The sequence below is a fragment of the Oreochromis niloticus genome, linkage group LG5, assembly GCF_001858045.2.
Source record: "Oreochromis niloticus isolate F11D_XX linkage group LG5, O_niloticus_UMD_NMBU, whole genome shotgun sequence".
NCBI lineage: Eukaryota > Metazoa > Chordata > Actinopteri > Cichliformes > Cichlidae > Oreochromis > Oreochromis niloticus.
Window position 1 is genome coordinate 21,292,998 of NC_031970.2, and position 26,541 is coordinate 21,319,538.

At 40.5% G+C, this 26,541-nt stretch overlaps 3 protein-coding genes across 5 annotated transcripts in view; all 3 read right to left on the reverse strand.

The window, feature by feature from the left end:
- LOC102082846 (mucin-21) overlaps nt 1–4,555 on the reverse strand; it is a 41,155-nt gene extending 36,600 nt beyond the window's left edge. The window contains exons 1-2 of the mRNA XM_025907295.1: nt 4,374–4,555; nt 4,068–4,094 (exon numbers count right to left, since the gene is read on the reverse strand). Coding sequence (XP_025763080.1) covers nt 4,068–4,094; nt 4,374–4,407 — 61 coding nt within the window. The 5' untranslated portion in view covers nt 4,408–4,555. The remainder of the gene's footprint in view (nt 1–4,067; nt 4,095–4,373) is intronic.
- Nucleotides 1–26,541, reverse strand: part of LOC102080139 (uncharacterized) — an 80,926-nt gene that overhangs the window by 49,320 nt on the left and 5,065 nt on the right. The window contains exons 10-15 of the mRNA XM_025907296.1: nt 26,344–26,445; nt 23,733–23,751; nt 23,212–23,231; nt 23,031–23,071; nt 22,860–22,926; nt 22,436–22,476 (exon numbers count right to left, since the gene is read on the reverse strand). Of these exons, the coding sequence (XP_025763081.1) occupies nt 22,436–22,476; nt 22,860–22,926; nt 23,031–23,071; nt 23,212–23,231; nt 23,733–23,751; nt 26,344–26,445 (290 nt within the window). The remainder of the gene's footprint in view (nt 1–22,435; nt 22,477–22,859; nt 22,927–23,030; nt 23,072–23,211; nt 23,232–23,732; nt 23,752–26,343; nt 26,446–26,541) is intronic.
- On the reverse strand, nt 6,653–17,732 carry LOC102082759 (A-agglutinin anchorage subunit). 3 transcript variants are annotated; one of them, XM_019358880.2, is made up of 18 exons: nt 17,677–17,732; nt 17,366–17,413; nt 16,317–16,625; nt 14,383–14,442; nt 14,235–14,294; nt 13,998–14,042; nt 12,623–12,670; nt 12,468–12,524; nt 11,417–11,479; nt 11,189–11,239; nt 11,035–11,097; nt 10,823–10,924; nt 10,526–10,544; nt 8,870–8,889; nt 8,742–8,782; nt 8,537–8,603; nt 7,702–7,742; nt 6,653–7,601 (listed from the first exon to the last, which is right to left on the reverse strand). In XM_019358880.2, the coding sequence occupies exons 1-18, from the start codon at nt 17,708–17,710 to the stop codon at nt 7,509–7,511; spliced, it is 1,221 nt and encodes a 406-aa protein (XP_019214425.1). In that variant the 5' UTR covers nt 17,711–17,732; the 3' UTR covers nt 6,653–7,508. The 3 variants fall into 3 exon arrangements, with proteins under 3 accessions (XP_019214425.1, XP_019214424.1, XP_019214423.1); XM_019358879.2 differs by having other exon boundaries at nt 8,742–8,889; nt 12,468–12,527; nt 12,632–12,667; XM_019358878.2 differs by having other exon boundaries at nt 8,742–8,889; nt 12,468–12,527; nt 12,632–12,670.

Here is a 26,541-nt window from a genome sequence, read left to right on the forward strand (position 1 = left end):
AAATACATATATCGATCACCTGGATCACCTGTTGAGAAAGAAAAAAGAAAGCAAGCAGAAGAAGACGAGAGTAATAAACAAGATCACAATGATATATGGGAATATGACAGTAAATACTAAATATTAAACATTATGGTGCAGCACGTGAGATCGACAGCGCACAGTGTGCTTTGAGGTAGGAGCCCAAAAGGGTGTAGTTTGTGTGTGTGATCACCCGTGTGTACACCTGTGAGCATGAACGCGCTTGTTTTTAAAAGGTTCCTTCATGTAATGATCTGCTAGAGGGTGTGGGGGGCCACTGTCCCGTCCTCCAGGGCATGAAGCAGGTATGGAGGAGATCAAAACTCCAGACATCCAGAGGCCCCCAGAACACAAGAGACCAAGGAAGACCAACAGAGGGGCAGCCGCGCCACTATCCCAGAAAGAGCTGAGGAGAGTCCCAGATGAGGGGTCACTCAGCAGCCGCGGAGCAGAAGCCAGGGGGGGTTGCAGTGACGTGCCCGTGAGCTCCGCCGGCAGCCAGCTGTGCCTGAGTGACCGAGCCCCGGGCCGAGAGGCCGAGGGCACCCCATCCCCGAAGTGGCCCGAGCGAGCCCCAGGCTCCATGCCCCGATAAGCAGCCGCCAAGGAGTGAGCCGGTGGGTACCTGGGCGCCTACCCCCGGACACAAAGAACCACCAATGCACCGATGTCTGAGGGCGTCTGCCACCGGCAGGGGAAGTAGTAGGGGGAGATGGGCCTCCAAACCTTGGAGGACCTGAGATGTCCCCAGAGAGGTGGGGTCTGATACCCAACCTGACATATAGACACAGACATACAGGCACACACAGATACAAACATCTATTCCCACCCTCATGCTCTCAACACTCACCCAACGTGGAGACAGACATAGAGAGACACTGTACACACAATCACACTCCCCAAGCGTACTCTAAGCCCCGGGTCTAGGTACCCTTGCCCCTGGAGGGGGAAACTGCACCCAGACCCAGGTGGTGTTACCCTTTTCCCTGCGGTGGGGAGAAGCAGACCGCCCCGACTCCGCAGCAGCAGGGAGGCCCCACATTCCAGACCCCAGTCGGACGGCCAACTCCTCCTCCCAGCCCCCCCGCTCCAGCAGGCCGCAGAGAACGGGGGTGTAGGAAGACTCCAAACCTCCCTCCACCCGCTCATATGTAGTGTTGATGTATGTGTGTTCTAAGGTGCATTTAAAACCCAGGAGGGCATGGAGCTACCTGCCAGAGCAGCAGGTAAGCGTATAGCCCCTCCTGCTAGCCCTCAATGTCTACGTGTATTTAAAATTGAGAGGTGGGTAGCGACGCCAGGGGTGAGGTGTACACCCTGATGGTGATTGGAATCCGTGTAGCGTGCCCACCCCCAAGATCCTATATGTATGTGTAATGAGAGTGTGAGTAATGTGAATGTCTAAGTTGTGGGATAAAATTGAGGCAGAGGCAGCCAGAAGGGGACAGAGGGGGGGATGTCTCCTCTGCACCCTGGTGACACACCCCTACCCCAAGGCCCTGCATGTGTGGGTGATTGTGGTGGAGCGGGAAGAGGGAGGCAGCTGGAGATGGGGAGGGAAGGAAGGGAGGGGCAAGTGACCCCTCCCTGGGGTCAGGTCCCCCGCTGACCCCAGTAGGCACCCCCATACTCTGCAACCCGCCAGGGAAAGGGGGGCCCAGGCCCATCCAGACCGGGGCCCAGTGCAGCAGCGCCGCCCGGCCCCACAGAGCCCGGGACAGTCCACCTGACCCCACCACAGAGAAAACTACACCCACCCCATCATCCACTCATCTTCCAGACTACACAAGACAATAGACGCCCAGGCTGAGATCTTCCTCCACCTCTCCTGTATCTCCCCCTCCTGCAGAGAGAGTTCCTGAAGAGAGGAAGGCTCCTGCAGGATGTGACAACCTCCCCCACCAGTTGAAGAGCCCCCCAGGTGGTTCGATGCACAGGCGGCACCCTGTGCCAGGACTGGGCCCCCATACACCCACCCGACCCTCCACAAAGAAGGCTAAGAAGGGGCTCGGCCGTTAAGTGATTTAAAAACAAACAGTAAGATTTTAAATTGGATCCTGTAAGGAACAGGAAGCCAGTGTAGAGGCCAAAACTGGGGTAATATGCTCCTTCCGTTCAGTGCCAGTTAGCAGACGAGCAGCTGCATTTTGGACCAACTGAAGACGATGAACCAGAGAACTGGTCCAAACTGAACTACAAAGAACTGCAGTAGTCCAGTCTGCAAGTAAGGAACAGATGAATAACACGTTCAAAGACATTAGCTGGAAGCTATGGCTTTACCTTGGCTAGCTGTCTTAAATGAAAAAAGCTGGATTGGACTACTGCGCTCACCTGCCCTCACAGTTTAAAGGAACCATCAAGGTACACAACAAGGTTTTTAACATTTGACTTACAATAGGAGGATAATGGGGCCACAGCACTGTCAGTGTGTTTATTAACAAAGTTACCAAAAATGACAACCTCTGTTTTGTTTTCATTTAATTTTAAAAAATTTAAAGACATCCACTGTTTAACGTCATCAAGGCAGCATAATAATAGCTGAAGTGAGATTGTCTCTGCTTTTAAAGGCATGTAATTGGCCTGTAATTAGCCAGAACAGTTGGGTACAGATTGTGCTTTTTTAAGAAGAGGCTGAATTTTAGCTTGTTTAAAACATGATGGGACACAGCCTGTAGCAATGGAAGTGTTGGTATAATCTCTGTATAAAAGGCCCAACAGTATTAAAAGTATTTTTAAGCAGACTTGGAGGAACACAATCCTATGGGCAGTATGATGATCTTAGCTGATGAACTACCACGGACAATTCATTCAAGGAGACAGACTCAAACTGCTCTCAGCTGAGTGCATAGGAGGAACACTGGGGTCTGAGGCACTGGACGATGAGACATGAGACCTAATAGCTGAAACTTTGTCAGTGAAAAATGCCAAAAAGTCATCACACATACTTGGTGAAGGTACAGCACGCACTGTCCTTAGTGGTGCGATAGAGTCCAAGATATCAGTGCAGGTTGAATGAAGGATGTCAGAAAGGTCCTCAACGCTTTCACCGCTCAAGTTCGTTATTCCAGAATCCATAAATACAATGGAAAATTTAGGCGCTATTAAAGCATTAAGCTACGGAAGCGTAGAGCTGCCACCCAGGCAAAAGAAAAATAGAAGTATATCACGTTATAATGTGAAAAGTTTATTGTTCTGACAAGATACTTTTCATGTTTGTACAATATACTTTTGACGTTTGAACAACATAATATCACGTTATTACAATATGCATAATTATCACGTTCGTAAAGTCTGTTTATCTTTGACTTACCTGTTAAGTTGTATCGATCACTGCGAGGAGACAAAGACCTGGGTTCTCTTTTCAAAGTGTAATCACAGCTGGCATCTTTTTGTTGAACAAAATGTAGATGTCTCAAAAAATCATCAATTGAGACATAAAACTGACAGGATCTCTGAGTGTTTTCTGTGCTGCTTTTCTTCCAGACAGTTACTGTCAGGACTGAACGACTTGCTTCTCCAAAGTACAGATTACATCTTGTATCATCTTTCACAGATCCAGGCAGAGAACAAACAAACCAAACACATTCTCCATTAACATGCTGAACACTCATTTGTGGTTTCTGACCTGCATGAAGATTAATGGAGTCTCATTAATATACAAGAATATTGTATGTTTTACCAGTGCAACAATAACAATGATGGTGTTCACAAAAGCTGAACTGCAACACTCAGTCATTATGTTTTGTAATTAACTGTAACTGGTTATGTTTAGATTCCTGTCTGCTGTCTTTGGTGGTTTAAGAAAATATGTAAGAACAACACTCCTAAAAAAGTTTTGTCAAAGAAAACCTGCAGCTTTATGAAGATAACACACCCGAGTCTGTCTCTGAGATCACTGTTGTGTTCACTGTCAGTGTTGGTGTAAGAAGAGCTGAAAAATCAGAGGTAAAGAAATGTTACATCTCATAATTAATTTTTGGTTTAAATAAAAAACAAATATACAGTCACAGAAAATCAATGTGAAAAGTGGAACATCGATGACTCACCTTGTGCTTGAATCTCATGAACAAAAGCTGTTGGAAAGAAAATTTGTTAACAACGTACTGGAGGCATGTATGACTGATTAATACAAACAAACTGTCTTTTTAAGATCACAGGAAATCGTCCTGCCGAGGAAGTTTTAGTTTTGGACTCCACACATTAGTTTATCAGTTAAAAATATAAACAAGGAAGCACCACAAAGACACAAAAGTGGTTAGAAGAACGGACAACGTAAAATCACCAGCCATGAAAAATGTAAAGCCAACAGTGTGAAACTCTTCGATCATAAAGCTACAGGAGGTTTAACTTACACATGAGGATGACAAACAGAAGGTGTCCAGCCATGATGAAGAGGATTACTGTGACTGTGCAGAACACATCTGAAAGTCTGACTGTGTAAAGGTTGATGTTCCAGTTTAAAGGACTTCACAGGAAAACCACAGCAACAATGAACGCTTTTACACAAGCGGAGCAAATGAACATGAACAGCCCTTTGAAACTACTTCTGAGTTTTATTTAGACCAAAGAACAAGAAAGGAAGTGAAATAAAGACAAGCATGAGTACATGTGTATCATTTCTGTTGCCGTGGGCTTAGTTTCCCAGATGTCTGTGTGGCAACATGTGGCAGTAAAAACTCAAGAGTTTTAATAACAGGGACGCCATCATGGGAATTTAACAGAGAGAATATTTATTTCAAACCAGTACAAATAACACACAGTTATACTTGATTAAGACCTTAAGAAGTTATTTTACTAATAATAATTTTAAAAATATTCACACACGTTTGAATCCCAGTTCAGTATTGTGGTTTTCCTGTAAGCAGAGGTCCAGGGAATTACTTTGCCTCGAATGTACATCTCAGTTTTACACACACTGTTACTACAGTGCAGTTCAAACCAGGGCTGCACAGACAACCACAAACCACTGAAGAGAAAGCCTCCACCGTTACAGCCCAGCCACGGCCACTTTAGGCCCTCAGCTCTGGTCAAAGCAAAAGCAACAAAAACAAAAAAAAACAACCCCTACTGTTCTTAACCCAGATACAAAAGCAGCCTCCTGCCAGTGTCTAACAAATATTTAATAGAATAAAATACAAAAGTGAAAAAGGGTCATTACTTGGAAATAATATACAGGGAGTGCAGAATTATTAGGCAAGTTGTATTTTTGAGGAATAATTTTATTATTGAACAACAACCATGTTCTCAATGAACCCAAAAAACTCATTAATATCAAAGCTGAATGTTTTTGGAAGTAGTTTTTAGTTTGTTTTTAGTTTTAGCTATTTTAGGGGGATATCTGTGTGTGCAGGTGACTATTACTGTGCATAATTATTAGGCAACTTAACAAAAAACAAATATATACCCATTTCAATTATTTATTTTTACCAGTGAAACCAATATAACATCTCCACATTCACAAATATACATTTCTGACATTCAAAAACAAAACAAAAACAAATCAGCGACCAATATAGCCACCTTTCTTTGCAAGGACACTCAAAAGCCTGCCATCCATGGATTCTGTCAGTGTTTTGATCTGTTCACCATCAACATTGTGTGCAGCAGCAACCACAGCCTCCCAGACACTGTTCAGAGAGGTGTACTGTTTTCCCTCCTTGTAAATCTCACATTTGATGATGGACCACAGGTTCTCAATGGGGTTCAGATCAGGTGAACAAGGAGGCCATGTCATTAGTTTTTCTTCTTTTATACCCTTTCTTGCCAGCCACGCTGTGGAGTACTTGGACGCGTGTGATGGAACATTGTCCTGCATGAAAATCATGTTTTTCTTGAAGGATGCAGACTTCTTCCTGTACCACTGCTTGAAGAAGGTGTCTTCCAGAAACTGGCAGTAGGACTGGGAGTTGAGCTTGACTCCATCCTCAACCCGAAAAGGCCCCACAAGCTCATCTTTGACGATACCAGCCCAAACCAGTACTCCACCTCCACCTTGCTGGCGTCTGAGTCGGACTGGAGCTCTCTGCCCTTTACCAATCCAGCCACGGGCCCATCCATCTGGCCCATCAAGACTCACTCTCATTTCATCAGTCCATAAAACCTTAGAAAAATCAGTCTTGAGATATTTCTTGGCCCAGTCTTGACGTTTCAGCTTGTGTGTCTTGTTCAGTGGTGGTCGTCTTTCAGCCTTTCTTACCTTGGCCATGTCTCTGAGTATTGCACACCTTGTGCTTTTGGGCACTCCAGTGATGTTGCAGCTCTGAAATATGGCCAAACTGGTGGCAAGTGGCATCTTGGCAGCTGCACGCTTGACTTTTCTCAGTTCATGGGCAGTTATTTTGCGCCTTGGTTTTTCCACACGCTTCTTGCGACCCTGTTGACTATTTTGAATGAAACGCTTGATTGTTTGATGATCACACTTCAGAAGCTTTGCAATTTTAAGACTGCTGCATCCCTCTGCAAGATATCTCACTATTTTTGACTTTTCTGAGCCTGTCAAGTCCTTCTTTTGACCCATTTTGCCAAAGGAAAGGAAGTTGCCTAATAATTATGCACACCTGATATAGGGTGTTGATGTCATTAGACCACACCCCTTCTCATTACAGAGATGCACATCACCTAATATGCTTAATTGGTAGTAGGCTTTCGAGCCTATACAGCTTGGAGTAAGACAACATGCATGAAGAGGATGATGTGGACAAAATACTCATTTGCCTAATAATTCTGCACTCCCTGTATACAAGAAAAAATAGTTTCAGGAAAAATGCTGTGCAAAATTTTTGAGCTAAACACAGATGGCAATTTGACATTAACTAGCAGAAATATAGTGACTACAGTGTCTTATATACATGAAAGGCAGATATAATGGGGCCCTAACACATAAAGACAGGAAAACCTTTATGCAGTGTGACCAATTTCGATCCCCCAGTTAACCTAACACCATGCATGTCTTTGAAGTATGGAAGGAAGCCTGGAGAGAACCGACCCAGCACAGTGAGAACATCCAAACTCCACACAGAAAAGCCCAGCTGGCTGGTGGTTTGGATTCCAGGACCCTCATGCTCTGATGTAACAGTGATAATCTTGAGGTAACTGTTGTTGTGCTTTTGTGCTATATAAACAAAACTGGGTTGAATTGAAATAAACACTGCAGCCCCATTACCAGTCTATTTTGATTAAGTGAACTGGTTATGGAATGACATAATGTGCATTACTTCTCTTTTAGTCCCTCTGGGATCTTTGGTTGTGTGCATGATACCGTATCATGTGTTTGTATATAAGTATGTCTCTGTGTTTAATGTCTTACAATACCGAAAAATATCCAATTTCAAAATGTTGTGCTAACATTGATTAGAACAAAAACACGGTTACAATCTTAACTTGCAGCTTCTGCAGAGTACAGTTTGTTCAAGGAACAGAAAACATTTCCAGTACTGACAGAGTAACAGTGGGTATTTACATTACTGAAAATAAAATAATAAGCATCATCAATGTGCCTGCAGCATGCTGTAGGTCATGTCCTGTGAGACTGGTGCAGCTGGTTTCTCAGAGATGGTGGCGTATGGATGATAAATATCAGACTAAAAAAGAAAGAACACAGCTGTAAGAGTCATTTACGTCTATAACATCTTCAAAGCCAAATAACAAACATCTTAATTACTGAAACTTTGTCTCACTTACATCTTGCTCTTTCCTTTCTTGTTTGTTCAGTTTCTCAGCACCTGCAATTAAGAGAATCATAAAACTAAAACTGCTGTTTTTAGACAGATACAAAGTGCAAGAAGAACTGAAGTAATACAGTTTGTTCTATTCCTGCACAAATATGACCTGGTGTACTTCCCCATGTACTGAAGGGCATACACCACATGTTCCTGTCATTTCACTATTTTTTTTCTTTAAAAGGACCCGAAAGATCTTTTGTTGGTGTTTTTCATGCAGCAAATAAAAGCAACAATGTTTCTGAAAGATTTGCTTTTTTCAGTGGTGCAACTCTTTATATGATACAGTATTCACTTTGTCATACTTTAAAAGAAACACAACAACTAAATAACTAAACCTGCAGATAAACTGAGGAATCTATTGTACACTCTCTTTAAAGCTGTCAGGACTGCGGAGATTAGGGACACTGAGGGTCCTGCAGCACCCCCTGGTGGATGGTGGATGTCCACAAGTATAATTAAAAACTGTGTAGTTGTGTGTTATGTTACAAGGTCTTTGCAGATAAAGTGCTGCAATATTTACTTTTCAAACACACATTTCATCAAACATCCATAACCATGTACAATTTACAACATTTATATAAATATCTGTTTTCATATTGCTGTTGAGGTACCCCAGTTTTCACATATGTCATCCCTTCAACAACCTCTGCCCCCACATAAAAGATGTTCCCACAGCTGTGGTATAATAATATAATTACAATATTGAAATTTGTCTTCCACCCTGTACTACAGTGTTTAAGGAGGTGTAAAACAAAAGGAAAACAAAAACAAATAAAAAAATAAAAACAGCTCACCGGTAGCACAGCTGGCACCGGGTATTGAAGTGATCACACTGTAGGCTCCATCATCACCTTCAGGTAACTTTATGCAGCAGGAAAGAGGACATTAAATGAGAAAATCCATTAATAATACATTAACGTTAACCTACCTTTAAACCTTTTGTATTTACATTTTTGAATGTTTTAGTGTAGAATTTGACAAACATTTTAGTTTATTTACCATTCTTCCAGGGTCAATATTTGTCATGCACACAAAGTCATCTGCAGCAGGAGGTAAATAATAAAGCTCAGTTAACAAGTGTATAAATACTGTTCTAGGTATTGTATAAATCAACAACACAACAATACCTTGGATGTTGGTTCTTGTCCTAAACATAGAAAAGGAAAATTAATTTAAAAAATAAACAAAAGTCATATAAATCCTGAATATTCTCCATAGACCCATCATATTACTCTGTTTGATTACTACTTTAAAGGCTGGTTTTTGATACAGGAAAGTGAATGGACTTTCTGCCCTGAAGTGCCCCACTGCCCCTGAGCAAGGCATTTAATCCACAACTCTTCCAATAATTCTGTTTAGTTGCTGAATAAGAAAACAATCTATTTTTTTTTTTTTCACCTTTCCCATTTGGTTCTTTTGCCATCAGAATTATTGTCTAAAGGCAAAGAAAGATGCCCAACGAATTTACTTTACCAAATGGACCATCCCAGCCTTGCCGTATTGGTCCATTTGATTCACCTTTGCTTTTATTGTTTATTTTATTTTATTTTCGCTTGCTACACATGGGACAGACATGACTGGGGGAAAGAAAGAGGGAAAGAAAGACAGTGGGGAAGAGGAACGGTGACAAAGGGCAAAAAACAAAAACCAACAAAACCATCAGACAAAAAATACATATATCAATCACCTGGATCACCTGTTGAGAAAGAAAAAAGAGAAAACAAGCAAAAAAAAAAGCAATATAATAAACAACATCATCGTGATGATCTATGTGAATATAACAGTAAATACTAAATATTGAATATTATTGTGCAGCACGTAGGATCGACAGCGCACAGTGTGCTTTGAGGTAAGAGCCAAAAAGGGTGTGGTTAATGTGTGTGAGCACCCGTGTGTACACCTGTGAGCATGAACGCGCTTGTATTTAAAAGGTTCCTTCATGTAATGATCTGCTAGAGGGTGTGGGGGGCCATAGCCCCGTCCTCCAGGGCATGAAGCAGGTATGGAGGATATCCAGGCTCCAGACATCCAGAGACCCCCAGAGCACAAGAGACCAAGGAAGACCAATGGAGGGGCAGCCGCGCCACTCTCCCGGAAAGAGCTGAGGAGAGCCCCAAATGAGGGGTCACTCAGCAGCCATGGAGCAGAAGCCAGGGGGGGTTGCAGTGACGTGCCCATGAGCTCCGCCGGCAGCCAGCTGTGCCAGAGTGACCGAGCCCCAGGCCGAGAGGCCGAGGGCACCCCAGTGGTGTGATGGGGGGAGATAGGCCTCCATACCTTGGAGGGCCTGAGATGTTCCTAGAGAGGTGGCGTCTGATACCCAACCTGACATATAGACACAAACAAACAGGCACACACAGATACAAACATCCATTCCCACCCTCATGCTCTCATATGCGATTACTCAACACTCACCCAACGTGGAGACAGACATAAAGAGACACTGTACACACAATCACACTCCCCAAGCGTACTCTAAGCCCCAGGTCTAGGTACCCTTGCCCCTGGAGGGGGAAACTGCACCCAGACCCAGGTGGTGTTACCCTTTTCCCTGGGGTGGAGAGAAGCAGACCACCCCGACTCCGCAGCAGCAGAGAGGCCCCACATTCCAGACCCCAATCAGACGGCCAACTCCTCCTCCCAGCCCCCCCGCCCCAACAGGCAACAGAGAACGGGGGTGTAAGAAAACAATCTAAAGTCAGTAAGTTTAACTTCTGCCTGTACAAGTGATAACAAAAAAATACTTACTTACTACTCAGGTTTGCTGAAAACAGGTTTCTTACCTCTTTAGAGAATATCCTTCTGGAATAAACAGCAATAAAGACGTGACAGTCAGTCTGCTGGGGTCATGTTGGGCATCAGATCAGCTTTACAGCCGTTAATTACAAACTAACAAGCTCTGATTCAGTGAGACGTCTGTGACACAGAAGAGCCTCTAACAACAAATCTGACTACAAAACTGCTTGTAAGAAGAAGACACTGTAGTCAGTATTAATCCACTCAGTGTGAAATGTTAGTATTACACTCTAACTCTCATAGATATCTGCACACTTTCACATATTAACTGATTAAGATCTCACCAGTTCTTCTTTTAGATCTGAAAAGTGCCAGTACCAATAAGATGGCACCCACAGTTACACCAGAACCAACGACGACCAGCACAACAGTCAGTGTCCTCATTCCTGTTTAGGAAACCACAAACACATCTCATCTCTAACTGAAAAGGAGATTAATGTCTGCTCTGATTTATTATTAACTATTGTCACAAATGATGCATCAGTAATTTAATTACCTGATGGTGAGATGACAGAAGTGGTAGAAGTGGAAACACTGAAACTGCTGAGACTCGATTCTGCTGCAAAAGCACAAAAAATGTTTAAGATCTAAGATTTAAGAAGCTATGTGTGATGATCAGTGTTAATATTCACATGAATTGTATGTCATACCTGTGGTCAAGGTAAATGATGATTTTGTGTTTATCTTTCTTGAGACTTCATCTACAATGTTTAGAATAAAAGTGTATTTATTTATTTTAAAAAAACAAAAAAAACAAAACAATATATTACACCAAAACTCCATGTCTTTGCTTTGAGGAGGATTGCTTTAATAAAGAAAAATCAATAATTTCTGATTAAATAACGCTACAATGCATAAAACCTCAGTAATTTAGTTACCTGATGGTGAGTCCACAGTACTGGTAGAAGTGGAAGCCCTGCGTGCTGTGAGACTTGATTCTGCTGCATAAATGCACAAAAATGTTAAAGACTTTTTTATAGTGATTGTGTGATTGAGTTATCAAGTCATTTTGAACTAATAATCAAAGGTATTATCGCATTAATCACTAACTATTTCTTTCCCAGCAGCATTGTTAGTTACTCAGTTGATCCACCGCTTTGTTCCAAATTCTAATATTTTGTGTATTGTTGTAAATTTAGTGCAGACAGAAGATGAGTGTAAATGTCTGGAGATGCTGAATAGTTCTTGTCTTTGTGTCCCTCTGGTGGTTATTTTTGGTGTCACACTCAAAACAGTACTTTTAGTTTTCTTGGTCAGCAGTCACATGAACAATGATTAAGTTAAGAGAATTTAATGATTACAACTTTTGTTATACAGATAAGAGAAATTATGTAGGCTTTGCTCTGATAAAAATGTGTTGGTTTATTTATTTTCTCTGTGTTATTTCAGTTTTAGAAATCCCCGTACCTCAGAGGAACAAAATAACATCGAGACCAGACAGTAGACAGTCGTAATTATCATAGAATTCAAGTTAATGTAACTTCTGTGCCTGACTGTGTGAGCAGGTTCACTTTGTGTCTAACTGGAAAACTGATGCTAACTCTGAGGACAGAATTACTTCAGTAAACATTTTGTAATTTTAGCCATAAAAAGAAAAAACTGTTGTCACTCTACATAGTTCCTCTGCTTTTGCACGAACAGGCTCTTTCTTTACCTGCAGGAAGTTACAAATTTATGATAAAAAAAAAACATTGCTAAATTAATGGCTCAGCTGTTGCTTCGGTGAAGCACATTTTAGCAAATGTTTATGCTTATGTTTGAATTTTTGATGCATACATAACAATCTTACTTGTGATCCTGTCTCATGACCTCTGCTTTCAAAACATCTTAGCGTGTTTTGACTGCAAAGGTCGCGCTGACTCTAAGACTGACACTAACAGCTTATTTAAATGTGCTTTTAACGATTGTCACACAAAACACATCAGTTACCTGACTTAGACGGTGAGTTCACAGTTGTAGAGGGGGAAGAATCTTGCTGTGGTTTTGCTGCATAAATCCACAAAACACATTTAAGATCATTTTAAGAAGTGGTGTGAAAAAAAGAAGTGATCTGGACTGATATTTAAATGTACTCTATGTCCTGCCTGTGGTTGTGGTAGATGTTGACTTTGTGGTGGTTATTCTTGATGCTGCTTTTCACAACAGAATAAAAGAAGACAAATAAATCAACATGACAAGTTTTTTCCTTTCACACAGTCATTTTAAAAGAAGACATTTTGAGACTAAAAACAAATTTACTGTCACAGTACTGCAGCATTTCCATCCTAAATGCAAAATAAGTTAATCAGTCAATCCCCCACTTTGTTTCAAACTGAAATATTTGGGGAACTGTCATAAAATATAAAATTAGATTTTACCTCCACCTTTACTCTGAGTCTTTACTGAAAATGTTTTATATGTCTGTTAAATATTTATTGTTCTCGTCTTTGTATTTCTCTGGTGCTTGGAAATGGACAGAGTTAATTATTAATCCAAGAAGATAATGTATTGGAATTATGGCATTATTGTTATTCTACTAATAAAAGGTCTCTAAGATGAGACCTTTTATTATCATTCAGTGGTAAAGAAAGGACAGAGCCAGTGGATACTGTGGATTTATTATCAGCTCAAAATAATATCTAGTCTACTTCTCTCTAACTGTGACTCTGAGGACAGTGAGCAGTTTCTTTGCACAGGAAACATTTGCTGTATCTTACTGTGGAAAAGACTTTATTACCACATCATCTGTACATCTTATTTAAAATGACCCATCCATCAAAAATCTTACTAAAATATCTTATATCCACCTGACCAACATGTATTATTTATAACATGTTTTCCTTTCTGATTAAACTTCACACTCATTAAAGACTGAAAGCTGCTGTGTATTTTTTTTCACATGTAAAACAGTTACTGTTGCTTATCTCTTATTATTATCAGTAAAAAAGTAAAATATTTCTGTTATGGCTGTAAGAGCCAACATCTCTCAATGAAGGCTGCTATTTTTCATTTATCAAGTTATTAATGGTTTTACTTTGGAAAATTAAAGCAGTGCTTTTCTGTCAATCTTATTAAGCATTTTTATTTCAGAAATCACAAAATACTCTGTAAAAGTGAGGATGAAAAACAGTAGTTTTGTATTTATTTACAAACAGATTTAATGATGAATCCTCTCCAGATCTATCAGAATTAAAATGGCCACATGGTGCTTTATATACTCATTGCAAGGATGTGTCCTTGTTGTGGAGTTCAACTAAAGATGACTTTCTTTTTCTAATCATGGATATGCTTAACTCAGAGTGAACACACTGGGAGCTGAAAGAAGTTAATATGTTAACATGGTGAGAATTTAATCAATGCACAAAGTACACACAGCTGCTGTATCATTGTATAGTAAAAATGTGGTTAAAACATACAGTATTACAGTATTAATAACGAAAATATTATGCACTTTAAAATGGTTGAATTGTTTTTACTTACCTGATGTTTTCTTTTGTGAGGTAGGGTTTTGAAGATTTGGAACTTCTGAAGTGAAATAGAAACATTTAAAACTTATTTCGTGTTTTTGCATTTTTCATGCACTCATAACAGAATCACACATTATCATCTCTACTCATGCCATGTTCTCAGGTCACAGTAATTGTAGGGCTCAGATTAACCAGCTTTTCTATTTCTGATTAATTACTGTCACACATACCACATCAGTGATTTAGTTACCTGATAGTGGGGTTACAGGAGTGGTATTATTGGAAGCACTGGGATTGCTGAGACTCAGTGCTGTATAAATACATAAAAAGTTGGTTTTTTCTAAATCTAAAGAAAACATTCACAATGTTCTGTATGATACTTAGATGTATAGTCTTACCTGTGGTCATGGTACATGGTGAGTTCACTTTGGTTGTTGGTGATTCTTTCGCCAAAATATCTAGAATTAAAAAACCAAATGGGTTTGTGTATATAAATTAATGTGTATGTTTTGATGGGTGATTTTGTTGGTTGGTTTTCTTGTGTTTGCCTGCGGAGCATTGGGAGTCATCTGCCGGGTATTTAAAGAGCAGCGTGGCAGCTCTCAGGTGACGGATTGTTGTTTCGGCCTTAAGTGGTAAATCATCAACCGGCTTCTATGTATGTTACGTTCCCCTGAGGGGTCTAGGCGGTGAGGGGGAAGTAACAAAAAGTGTCCGGGTCAGAAAAGGAGACAAGAAGGCATCAGGGTTAAATTAAAGAGTTTTATTAAAGTAGCTCAACTAAAAGAGACGGACAAGCCGCTATCACCATTTAAAGAAAACAAACAAAACTCAAGTGTTGGTCAACAAAATAAAAGTAAGTCAAAAAGAGAGCCGCTCACTAGCTGCAAACACGGTCACGCAGCTCACTAGCTGAAAACCACAAAAAAAAAGCTCACTAGCTGCAAACACCACCAACACTCAGCTCACTAGTTGTAACCACTCACACGGCACTCAAGCCCAGAGCTCACCATTGCCTGGGCTTAAATCCCTTTAATTACTGACGAGAGTCAGCTGTGTAAAAGAAAAGAGGTGGCACCTCAGGCAGATAGGAGATTGTAGGACACACCCACACAGGCACCTTCAGGAGGAGAACCTGCTAGGGCCGTAACAATGTACTACTTTGATTTGCACAACATTCACGGATTGTCGTCTCTTCTGCTTCCTGACAGTTTGCGACCCTCACTGCCCAGCCATTCTCAGTCTGGAGTTATCCTGCCTAACTCTCCATGCTACCTCACTTCATCTCTTCTAGAACTCAGCCTCCCTGATCACCTGTGCTGCCTGGGGTCCACGTTGTCCCCACTTCAATCTCCAGCCTTAAGTACCTCTCCCAAGTGTCTAGTAAATGTGTGGCAAGTAAGCTCTCTAACTTATTCCTTGTGCAGTCTCTCGTAACTCCTTTACTCCGTTTCTACAGGTCGCTTAACTGCGTTTTCTCCTTTTCCCCTCCAGACAGTTTGAGTTCTCCTGTTCAGACAGAACTGTCATGTTTGTTGAACTGAACTACAAACATTAATTGAAATCCTGAAATTCAGGATCTTTTTCAGAGCCAGAGGAAACACTAAGTGACTGCAGAGATGAGGTTTTCATAAAACACCTATAAAACAGGAAATTAACAAAAATACACAGCAGTCTTTAATAATAAACACATTCATTTAGAAACTGCTTTTTTTCACTACTTGTGTTTTCTTTTTCTAATATTTAAATGAGTTTGAAAAATAGGAAAACAGGAAGGTAGCAAACACTTTTTTACACCACTGTATGTCTTTGTAAACTATCACTTCTTGGGAAATGAGAACAATTATTGAATATTAAAAGCAGATGAGATCTGTGTAGGAGGTCAGAGGGTTGTGACCAAGTAGAATATTAATAATTTCATGTCAACCTCAGCTGCAGCCTTGCTCACCACTAGCGGATGCTGAGCTAAATGCTCAACACTGTTAATATTTATTTACAACTCTTACAAAATGGCTTACTAATAATTTAACCATAGCTGAACTGTGACTTTATTCACATCTTCTGGCACAGCTGCACTCTTATAACCACCAGTTCTATTAATTTTGAATTTTAATGGACAAACAGGCTGAAATTCAATAAACTGAACAGAAATTCAGTCAAATTAATCAGATCAACTACAAGAAAAGAGGGAATAATTATACAGCGACTAAGGCACACTTTGTAAAAATATGTCAACTTCAACATTCAGTAGCAGTTTAATTAATTAATGTTTTATTAATTTCAAAAGTAGTATCATATACACTAAAACAGGCTATGTTTCTCTTTAACTTACGTGTCATGTTGTATCGATCACTGCGAGGTGACAAAGAGTTGGGTTCACTTTCCAAACTGTAATCACAGCTGGCATCCTTTTGTTGAACAAGAAGTAGATGTCTCAAAAAATCAGCAACGGAGACATAAAACTGGCAGAACCTCTGGTCTTTTGAGCTGCTTTCCTTCTTCACAGTTTGATTTAGGACTGCACGACTTGCTTCTCCAAAGTACAGATTACATCTTGTGTCATCTTTCACAGATCCAGGCAGAGAGCAAACAAACTGAACTTCCCCATCAAAATGATGAACACTCATCTGTGGTTTCTGACCTGCATGAAGATCAATGTACCGTCATTAAGCATCAGTCACAAACACTTCATGTTTCAACAGTGCAACAATAAAACAGTGTTGACATTGACAAAAGTCCTACTGTAACACTCAGTCATCATGTTTAATAATTTACATTAACATACTAATCAGCACGATAATCCTGTGTGTAATTTTAGGGCAGTGTGATTTACACTGAAATAAAAAAAACTCTTAAAAATGTTTTGTTGAACTGAAAAAAGCAAAAGCCATGAGAGGCTCTATCACACTATATGATGACTGATCCAATCACAGGATGAGCAGTCTGTCACTTCGTATGCTGACAAAGTTTGTGTTACTGTGTGAAGAGGGAGAATTCCCATCTGCATACTGCACAGTGTAAAAACATCTCACTTTGCCCTCAGAGGGTGACCTCTGATGTGACACTAACAGCAGTTCAGTTCCTGTCTGTGTCTGTAAACGTGAGAAACTGTTGATAGTTTCTTGCTCCCCAGTATAAAATAACCTGAACATATTGAAGCAGATGACAGTGTAATGTGTCTGAGTCTGTCTCTGAGATCACTGTTGCATTGGTCCAAAACACACTAAACAATAAGAGCTAAAGAGGCATTTTATCAAAAATCTAATTGTTAAATATGGCAGTGAGAAATTGTGATTTCAGTAAGGAGCAATTCGTTAGAAGAAAACCATGTTAAATGTTTAAAGAACAACTTGAAATTAAAATAGTAAATTGTGGACTGACCTTGTCCTTGAAGCTCATGTGAGGAAACTGTCAGAAAAAAATGACAAGCTAAATATAAATATTAATAATTTTTTAAAATTTCAACAAAATGTAGACACTTTTTTTATTGTATCAGAGTCCAGATAGAAGTCAAGATCAATTTAATTTAACACAAGGAAATTCGTTTTGGACTCCATACTGAATTTTCTCAATACAAATAAAATACAAATACACAAAACAAACACACACACTGCACAAACACTCAACAGAAAACCAGCCATCAAAAATTATTGCTACATAAAATGCAAAAACTTTCAGGATGTTTAACTTACTCACGAAGATGACAAGTAACAGGAGTCCAGACATGATGAAGCTGAAGACTACAACCGTCCAGACGTCTGACTGATACACTAGTATCATTTTGCAGAACTTACACAGAGGACAACCACAGGAAGTAACAGTGCTGAAACTCCCACATAAAGACCACAAGCTACACAATGAACAGACTTTTGAAAATGCCTATAGATGTTAGCCTGAGCTAAAACCACAGGATATAAAGAAAAGGAGAACATGTTTTACACCATTTCTGTTGCTGTGGCTTTCTGTAGGTAAAAACATGCACGCACACAAGCTTAGTGTAATTATGTTGTTGTTTTAATTCTGCATTCATTTCCACAACAGCTGTCAAGGTTCATAGTCTCTGTGCTGTTACTTTTTTGTCTTTTAGATTTTTTGTTTTATTGTTTTTATGCACTAAATAGCCATTACATTAGGTACAACTATTCAACCACTTGTTAATGCAAATATCTAATCTAATCAAAATAAAGAAACTCAGTTCATTTAGGCATGTAGACATGATCAAGACGACCTGCATAAGTTCAGCTCGAGCATCAGAATGATGAAGAAAGGTGATTTGAGTTGCTGAAAATAATTCAGTTTAATTTTATTTATATTGTGCCACACTTATGTCTTCATGTTCAGTCTCTTCCCTGCTTTATTTCTGAGCACCTGCAAGTAAGAGAACCACATCCTAAAATATGATTTTCAGTCAGGCAGATACAGATGCAACATGAATTAAACCAATCTGAATTTTATTCTGTTCCTGTATAAATATGACCTGATATACTTCCTCATCTACTGAAGGCCATTCCTTGCATGTCTCCCCTCACTCTCTCCCAAAATTTCTGTCAGTTCAGAATTTGTTCTCCACTCATATATTTCTATATCAGTGGAGAACAAATTCCAACAGTCTTAGAGAAGCCCATAAAGAGCCTGGGACGGTGGTATAATGCAGACCTCAATGATACGGGCCAACTAGAACAACTAAGACAGAACTTGGCTAATGACCTCAAGCAGATTAACAGCACTACACTCCCAGGGAAACTGAAACTCTGGTGCTTCCAGTTTGGGTTATTACCTAGACTACTGTGGCCATTGACAATGTACGAGGTCTCACTCAATCATTCCAATCGACTAGAGAGGCCAGTGAGCTCCTACGTTAAGAAGTGGCTTGGACTTCCCAAATGCCTCAGCAGCATCAGAGTCTATAGCGACAGGATACTGTCACTGCCTATCCCTAGTCTGGTAGAGGAGTTTAAATGTGCAAAAGTGAGGCTTGAGATGTCACTCATGGACTCCTGGGACCCAATAGTGAGAGGCACTGCTCCCACCCTAGCAACGGGGAGGAAGTGGACCCCAGCCACATCTTTGCTACAGGCCAAATCTGCTCTTCAGCATCGTGACATGGTGGGTCACATCCAACAGGGCAGAGGAGTATTTGTTCTTGGAGCAGTAACACCTCGATGGCAACAGGCATCTGTAACCACACGTTGAAAAATGGTGGTGGAGGAGGTGCGTCGACAAGAGGAAACAGCCAGACATGCCAGAGCCGTAGCGCTGGCCAAGCAGGGTCACTGGATGAATTGGGAGAGTGTTGAAAAGAGGAAACTCTCATGGAGTGAAATCTGGGGCATGGAGTCTAATAGACTAAGTTTCATCATCTGAGCAACATATGATGTGCTACCTTCCCCAATAAATCTGCAGCTGTGGTTTGGAAAGGACCCATCCTGCCCCCTGTGTACAGTCCCAGCCACACTCAAGCACATCTTGGTTGGTTGTAGGACTAGCCTTACTCAGGGCAGATACACATGGAGACACAACCAGGTCCTCAGGTGTCTAGCCGAGAAAGTTGAGTGCAAAAGAAAATCCACCAACACTCAACCTTTCATGAACCAAGAGGAGGCAGTTTTCATCAACATTTTTCCGGGAGGGAGACAAGCCGAGGACAAGCCCCTCAACCCCGCGCCCGCTGAAGGTTGCCAGGGATTGGCAGATGCAAGTGGACTTGGATCAGGGGCTAATTTTTCCCACAGAGATCGTAACAACTACTCTGCGACCAGACCTCGTCCTTTGGTCTAACTCCCAAAAACTTGCGTACATCATTGAGCTGACGGTACCATGCGAGGAAGCAATTGAGGAGGCATTTGAGCGTAAGAAGCTGCGGTATGCTAACTTGGCAGCTGAGGCAGAGGACTGAGGCTGGAAGATCAAGGTGCACCCGGTGGAAGTGGGGTGCAGGGGCTTTGTTGCCAGTACAACAGCAGAGACATCTGTTACCCTCCAGTTCGATAGCAGGTTGTAGGTTGCTTTGCTTTCACTCTTCTGTCCGGTTCATCCAAAACCGGAGGAGTGTGGGTGCCAGTCAGTCGTATCAAATCTTTCATACTCCAAGAAATGTCTACATACTCTCGTCACATGAGGCTGGGCGTGTAGACTTCAAATCAGCTCCATTGTTTGTTTTAATAGACCTTCACCACTAGATGGCGGTGTTTAACAAAAATGTGTTATTGTAGCTCGACTGCAGAAAGCATTTAGAATGAGATAATAGTGTTGTAGTGGTTAGATTTTTTCATTTTCATCATCGCCATCATTATAAGCGATGTCTCCAGTACTGGAGTTTACTGGTAGTTTCCTGTTTTTATTGTTTCTAATCATGTTTTCTAAGAGTTGGTGCTGGTTATGATCATTTCCACCGTTAGATTCATTAGATTTATGTGTCATTCTGCTACATCTGGGTTTCATCAGCATTTCATCTTCTTCTCCTGTTTGCTCATGAAAGACTCCAACCACTGACTACACCATCTCATGGCTCAAAGTGGTGTTACACAAAAGTGCAGGGTGGACCTTTATGCAGAAAGTTAAACAGTCCAGTGTCTGACTTTTCACAGTTTGCATTTTTGATGAACACACAAGAAGCTTACCTGTGATCCTGTCTCCTGATTTTGAACTGTAGGTCTGAGATAAAACAGTAACAAATAGTTTAAAATAAAAAATATTGAATATCTATTATAATTTGGCGCATGTCACTAATTTCTAAAAAGAAATACTTTTCCTTTATTTCTTTTTTCTATCACCAATAAAGATTTTTTTTTTTAATTCCACAAAAAACAACATAAAAAAAGCACGGTTCAGGATGCAATGCCTTAGGACATAACTGAGTCTCTTTCACTATATGTAGAGAGAAAGGAAATTGATTTCTCCAATTTCTGTAATCAAAACACATTGTTTATATAATCAAAATAAACATGTCAAGTGACCCCCTACCTGATTTTTACTGCACCACAAACTTCAACATTTAAAATGAACAAAGAAAACAAAATGAACAACACTATATGCTTAGAAGTAAATGCTCCCCAGAGAGTGAAAACTCTAAAACACTCTAGAGTGCCCAGAAAGAGTAAAATCCAAAATTATATTTAATAAATTCAATAAGTGACCAAATGCAGGCACATTAAAACTATTAAATTTTTAATATTGTTGATTAGAAGTGAAAGTCCAGATCAAGGTACACTGCATTTGTCACACTGACGAAATAAGTTTCGGACTCCACAGTTTTTCAGTAAATTAATAAACCGAATAGAGCAATAACACAGATAAAAATTTCTTCAGGAGGTTTGGCTGACACATGAAGATGACAACAGCAGCTGTCCATAATGAAGCTGAATACTACAACTGTAGTATTCAGTACTGCATACACTTTTCAAAACCCATTCACACTAAAAACCACAGGAAACAACAGCACTGACACATTAAGGCCACAAAGATACACAAAGAACAGCTTTTCGTAAATTTCTATACATGTTGCACTGAGATAAAAGAACCACAGGGAGGATGAAATAAAGATAAGATGAATGTGTTTGTACATTGCAGCATATTGCTTTGGCTTTGTCTGGGTAAAAGGCCTCACTATCTGCATACACACACACACACACACACACACACACACACACACACACACACACACACACACAACTTTGTAAAATTATATTTTGCTTTAATTCAGCATTAATTTCCACAATACCCTGACCATATATCAGCCAAACATTTTATCTCCACATGATTCTGTTAAATGTTCATAGTCTCTGTTCTTGTTTACACTTTTCATGTTAAAGTCAATTAAATCTGGCTTTGTTGTTTTTCAATGTATTTTCTGTATACAGTAAACAGACACTTTATTAGGTGCAGCTATTAGGTACACTTATTAATTACCGCTGTTTAACTGATTATTCAAGCAAACACCTAATCAACTAATCAAATTGCAGAAACTTAGTGAATTTAGGCCTTTTTATATAGTCAAGATGACCCACTATAGTTCAAAATGGGAATCAGAATGGAGAAGAAAGGGGATTTGAGTGATTTTGAACAGGATGCATGGTTGTTGGTGGCAGACATGCCTTTCTGAGTAGTGTTCAAACTCTTGATCTGTACACTCCACAGAAGAGAAAATGCCCAGTGGGCTTCAGTTCTCTCAGGTAAAATGCCTTGTTGATGCCAAAGGTCAGAGGAGAATGGCCAGACTGCTTCAAGTTTACAGGAAGGCATCAGCATCTCAGGTTTTTGCTAGAGCACAGTATGAAAGGTTTAAATGTTTCAGTGTGCCTGCAGCATATCCTGTGGGACTGGTGTAGCTCGTTCCTCAGAGATGGTGGCGTATACATGATAAACATCAGACTGGAGAAAACAGACAGTCCTTTAAGTCTGCAGCATCAGTTAAGCTCAGAAAAGATTTTCTGCACCTCAGGTGTCACTTACCTCGTCATGTTTAAACTCTTCTCTGTTCAGTTTCTCTGCACCTGCAAGTAAGAGAATCACATCCTAAAATTACTTTCAGTCAGGCAGATACAGATGCATTTACTGCATGTGATTCCCCTCTCACTAAAGTCAAAAGTAAATCTTAGAAAAAAAAACTTATAAACATATAAAGTTTTTCACTTAATTTTAAACACATATTTCATTAACTATGCATAACCAATGTAATTTACAGCCTTTATGTAAAGCCCCCTTCATATACAGTAGGTGTTTAGGTTTCTACCCCCTGCTCTCATAAACTATTTTATCACCACTGGTACACATTCCCACAGCTAGGCTATGATTACACCATGAATTTTTTTCTCCATATTGTACTAAACAGAATTTAGATAGGTTTAAAGTTTGAAAAAAAAAACCTGTTGCTCACCAGTAGTACATCTGACAGCAGCCACTGAAGTGATCACACTGTAGGCTCCATCATTACTTACAAGTGGCTTTATCCAACAGAGAAAATAATTGATAACACATTACAAATGAATGCACCTTTTGTAATTAAATTACTGAATATTGAAGTTATGCGAATGTACATTTGCATTACCATTCCTCCATGGTCAGTATTTGTCATGCATACAAAGTCATCTGCAGCAGAGGTAAATAAAAAAATCTCAGTGAATAAAAATACATGCACTACTGTCTACTCTATTGATCCATGTTACAGTGCAATTTAAGGCATGCAATGTATGAATGCAGTAATACTGGCAGCTAAATAAATTAAATACCTGTGGTTTTGGCTTTAAACCTACAAGTAAAATAAATAAAGGGAGACAAAGGTTAAATTAAATTACAATGAAAATAAAAAGCTGGCTTAATGTGGATTTCTTTTGGTCGGTCGGTTTAAAAATTATAGGACAGTAAAAATTGTTAGAACCCATGTGAGACACAAGATGGCTTTTACTTTGAAAAGACTCTGGGATTTGAAGGCATTGTCCACCCTACAGTGTTTCTGGCTGGGTTGTGTAAATGGGGTTAGACAGATGTATAACTCATGAGTAATGACAATTAGATGGTTTCACTGTGAGTCAGAGCAAATGAGTAACTTTTTCCCCTCATTATATTTTAATTTCAAAAGAAGGAATAATTCTGTATTTAGCTATTTTCTTTTATTTCATTGCTTTAACTCATGTTTCTGTACACACACTTGCTTCTGCATTTTGTAAAATAATGTCCAGGAATGAAAGGGGAGATGTGATCAACATTTATTAAGGGAAAGCTCAAGTTTGCTGAAAAATAGATTTCTTACCTCTTTGGAGAATATCTGTCTGAGAAAAATAGAAATAAAGAATCAGATCAGTTTTACAGTCAGTGGCTCATTTACAGCAGTTCAACAAACCTACAAACTTTCATTCAATGAGACCTCCTGAAAGTATAAAAGCAGTACAAGTAGAGTTTGTAGAGTGGTGTGACAGCTCCAAACTTGAACTGAACCTGAGCAAAACCAAAGAGATGGTGGTGACCTTCTCCAGTAGGCAGAGGGATCTGGGTGCTTCAGTCACCATCACCATCCATGGGAAGCCAGTGGAGGTAGTTGAGGAGTACAAATACCTGGGAGCCATCTTTGACAACCACCTGAAATTCTCTGCCAACACAGAGAAGATTCTCAGGAGGTGCCACCAACGGCTATACCTCCTTTAAAAACACAGACTGGAATATGTTCACCCACACAGACCTGGACCAGTACGCCTCATCTGTACTGGATTACATCTCCAAAACCATAGACAGTGTCACCACCCAGAAACGGATCACCATGTACCCCAACCAGAAGCCTTGGATGAACCGGGATGTTCGTCTCCTCCTGAAGGCCCGCAACACCGCCTTTAGGTCAGGAGATGCACACGCCTACAGTACAGCCAGGGCTAATCTAAAGAAGGGCATCAAAAAAGCCAAACACCATTACAAAAAGAAGGTAGAAGAACACTTCTCCAACTCCAACCCCCGACGCATGTGGCAAGGACTCCAGACCATTACAGACTACAGGACCACCAAACCCTCCCCCACATCCTCTGATGTCTCCTTCCTCAACGAGCTCAACAACTTTTATGCTCAAAGGAATTTGCAAAGAAAAGCGTCTGGACTTCTTTAAGTTGCTTGAAGACGTTTCACCTCTCATCCGAGAAGCTTCTTCAGTTCTAAGGTCAAATGGCCGAGAGTCCCAGATTTAAACCCAGTGGGAGTATCCCCCCAAAGAGGGACAAAGGACCCCCTGGTGATCCTCTAATCACATGAACCAAGGTGTGAAAGCGGGTGTGGGACCTAATCAGCCAGGGTTTCGGGTGAGCTCATTGTGAAACCTGGCCCCACCTTGTCATGTGATTTCCTGAGGTCAGATGGCCCAGGATGTGAGTGGGCGTTAAGGCGTCTGGGGAGGGAACTCAAAACTGGATTATAGATGGCAGACAATTGGTGTCGTAAACCACCGCCTCTGTTCAAAGATGGTCGCTCACGGTGGACATAGATGGCCTCTTTCACTCCTCTTTCAAACCATCTGTCCTCTCTGTCCAAAATGTGAACATTGGCATCCTCGAAAGAGTGACCTTTATCCTTAAGATGCAGATGGACTGCTGAGTCTTGTCCTGTGGAGGTGGCTCTTCTATGTTGTGCCATGCGCTTGTGAAGTGGCTGTTTGGTCTCTCCACTGTATGTAGGAATGCCCAGACCTCTACATTGGAGAGACCAAACAGCCACTTCACAGCCACTTTTCATTTGAAAACGCATCGTTTTCTCTCTGTTTTGGCCCCCCGTCCACACTGAGATGGCGCTTTCCTCAAGGAAAAACGCAGCGTTTTAAAAACCCTCTCGAAAACGCATACATTTCAAAACGCAGCTGTCCCGTCGCAGTGTGGACACACGAAAACGCAGACTTTCTAAAACAATGACGTATTTTAGTCATGTGATGCAGTCATGTTACCAAATAAACAAAGATAGCGGAGGGCATTATACAGCAGTTGTTTTGATTCCTCTCAATTTTGACAGCCCTGAAAAAGATGAATATCAGTTTGTACATGCTCCAGATAGCTTTTCTTCAAATTCTTTAATTCTCACTCGCTTTTGCGCAAACGCAGGACTGGAGCGTAAGCGTTTTCATCTGTTTCAATGTGAATGCAAAACTCTGTGAAAACAACTGAAAACGGTAGTGTGGACGCGGAGCGTTTTCAGATGAAAACGCCGTTTTCAAATCTATCCGGGCTAGTGTGGATGTAGCCTTAGACAGGCAGCCAAAATCATCAGTGACCCCTCTCACATTCTTCACCCCGCATTTCAGTGGCTCCCCTCTGGGCGACGCTTCCGCTGCATTTCCTGCAGGACTGAGAGGAGGAGAGCCACCTTTGTCCCCAAAGCCACTCTGCTTTTTAACTCCAGCCGATAAGAACATTTTCCACACCAGAAACATAAACTACTCTACACTCTTTTTATACTGCCGACACTTTATTCACTTTTAGTCACTTACAGTTATTTATTCACCTTTCAGTCACTTTAATTTTAAAACTGTGTATATACTGTGTATTTATTATCTCACTCTTACTGCCTGTTTATGCCCTGTCCTTATCTTTAACATCATGCTGCTCTGTTGTATCTTAATTGCCCCTTGGAGATAAATAAAGTCTTTCTGATTCTGATTCTGATACAAGAAATCTAAAAATACAATTATTTGCTAAATCCTTAACACTACTTAACATATTATTGCATAAAATAATTTTTTATTACTGACTGATGGCAAGAAGAGTAACCAGAGCAATCTAATATGAAATCAGTTTTAATGCAATCAATTTAAATCTGTAAATGTTATACTCTAACATTAATATCCATCTGCACATTGACAAATACTTTCACATAGCGATTAATATAAATCTCACCATTTCTTCTTTTAGATCTAAGAATCATCAGCACCAGTAAAATGACGCCCACAGTTACACCGAAACCAACGACGACTAACACAACAGTCAGTGTCCACGTTCCTGTTTGAGATCACAAACACATCTCATTTTTAACTCAAAAGTTGGACAGTTCTATGTCTCTGTACTAAAGTTCACACTAAATATATGGCTTAGATT

What these genes read in the sequence shown, in the direction of transcription:
- LOC102082759 (XM_019358878.2), bottom strand. Translation starts at nt 17,710, where the DNA reads ATGTCTGGACTCCTGTTACTTGTCATCTTCGTGA. An exon ending in TACTGTGGACTCACCATCAG is followed by an intron (nt 11,240 to 11,416) that starts GTAACTAAATTA and finishes TAAACATTGTAG; the next exon opens with ATGAAGTCTCAAGAAAGATA. An exon ending in ATATTGACCCTGGAAGAATG is followed by an intron (nt 8,604 to 8,741) that starts GTAAATAAACTA and finishes TGCTGCATAAAG; the next exon opens with TTACCTGAAGGTGATGATGG.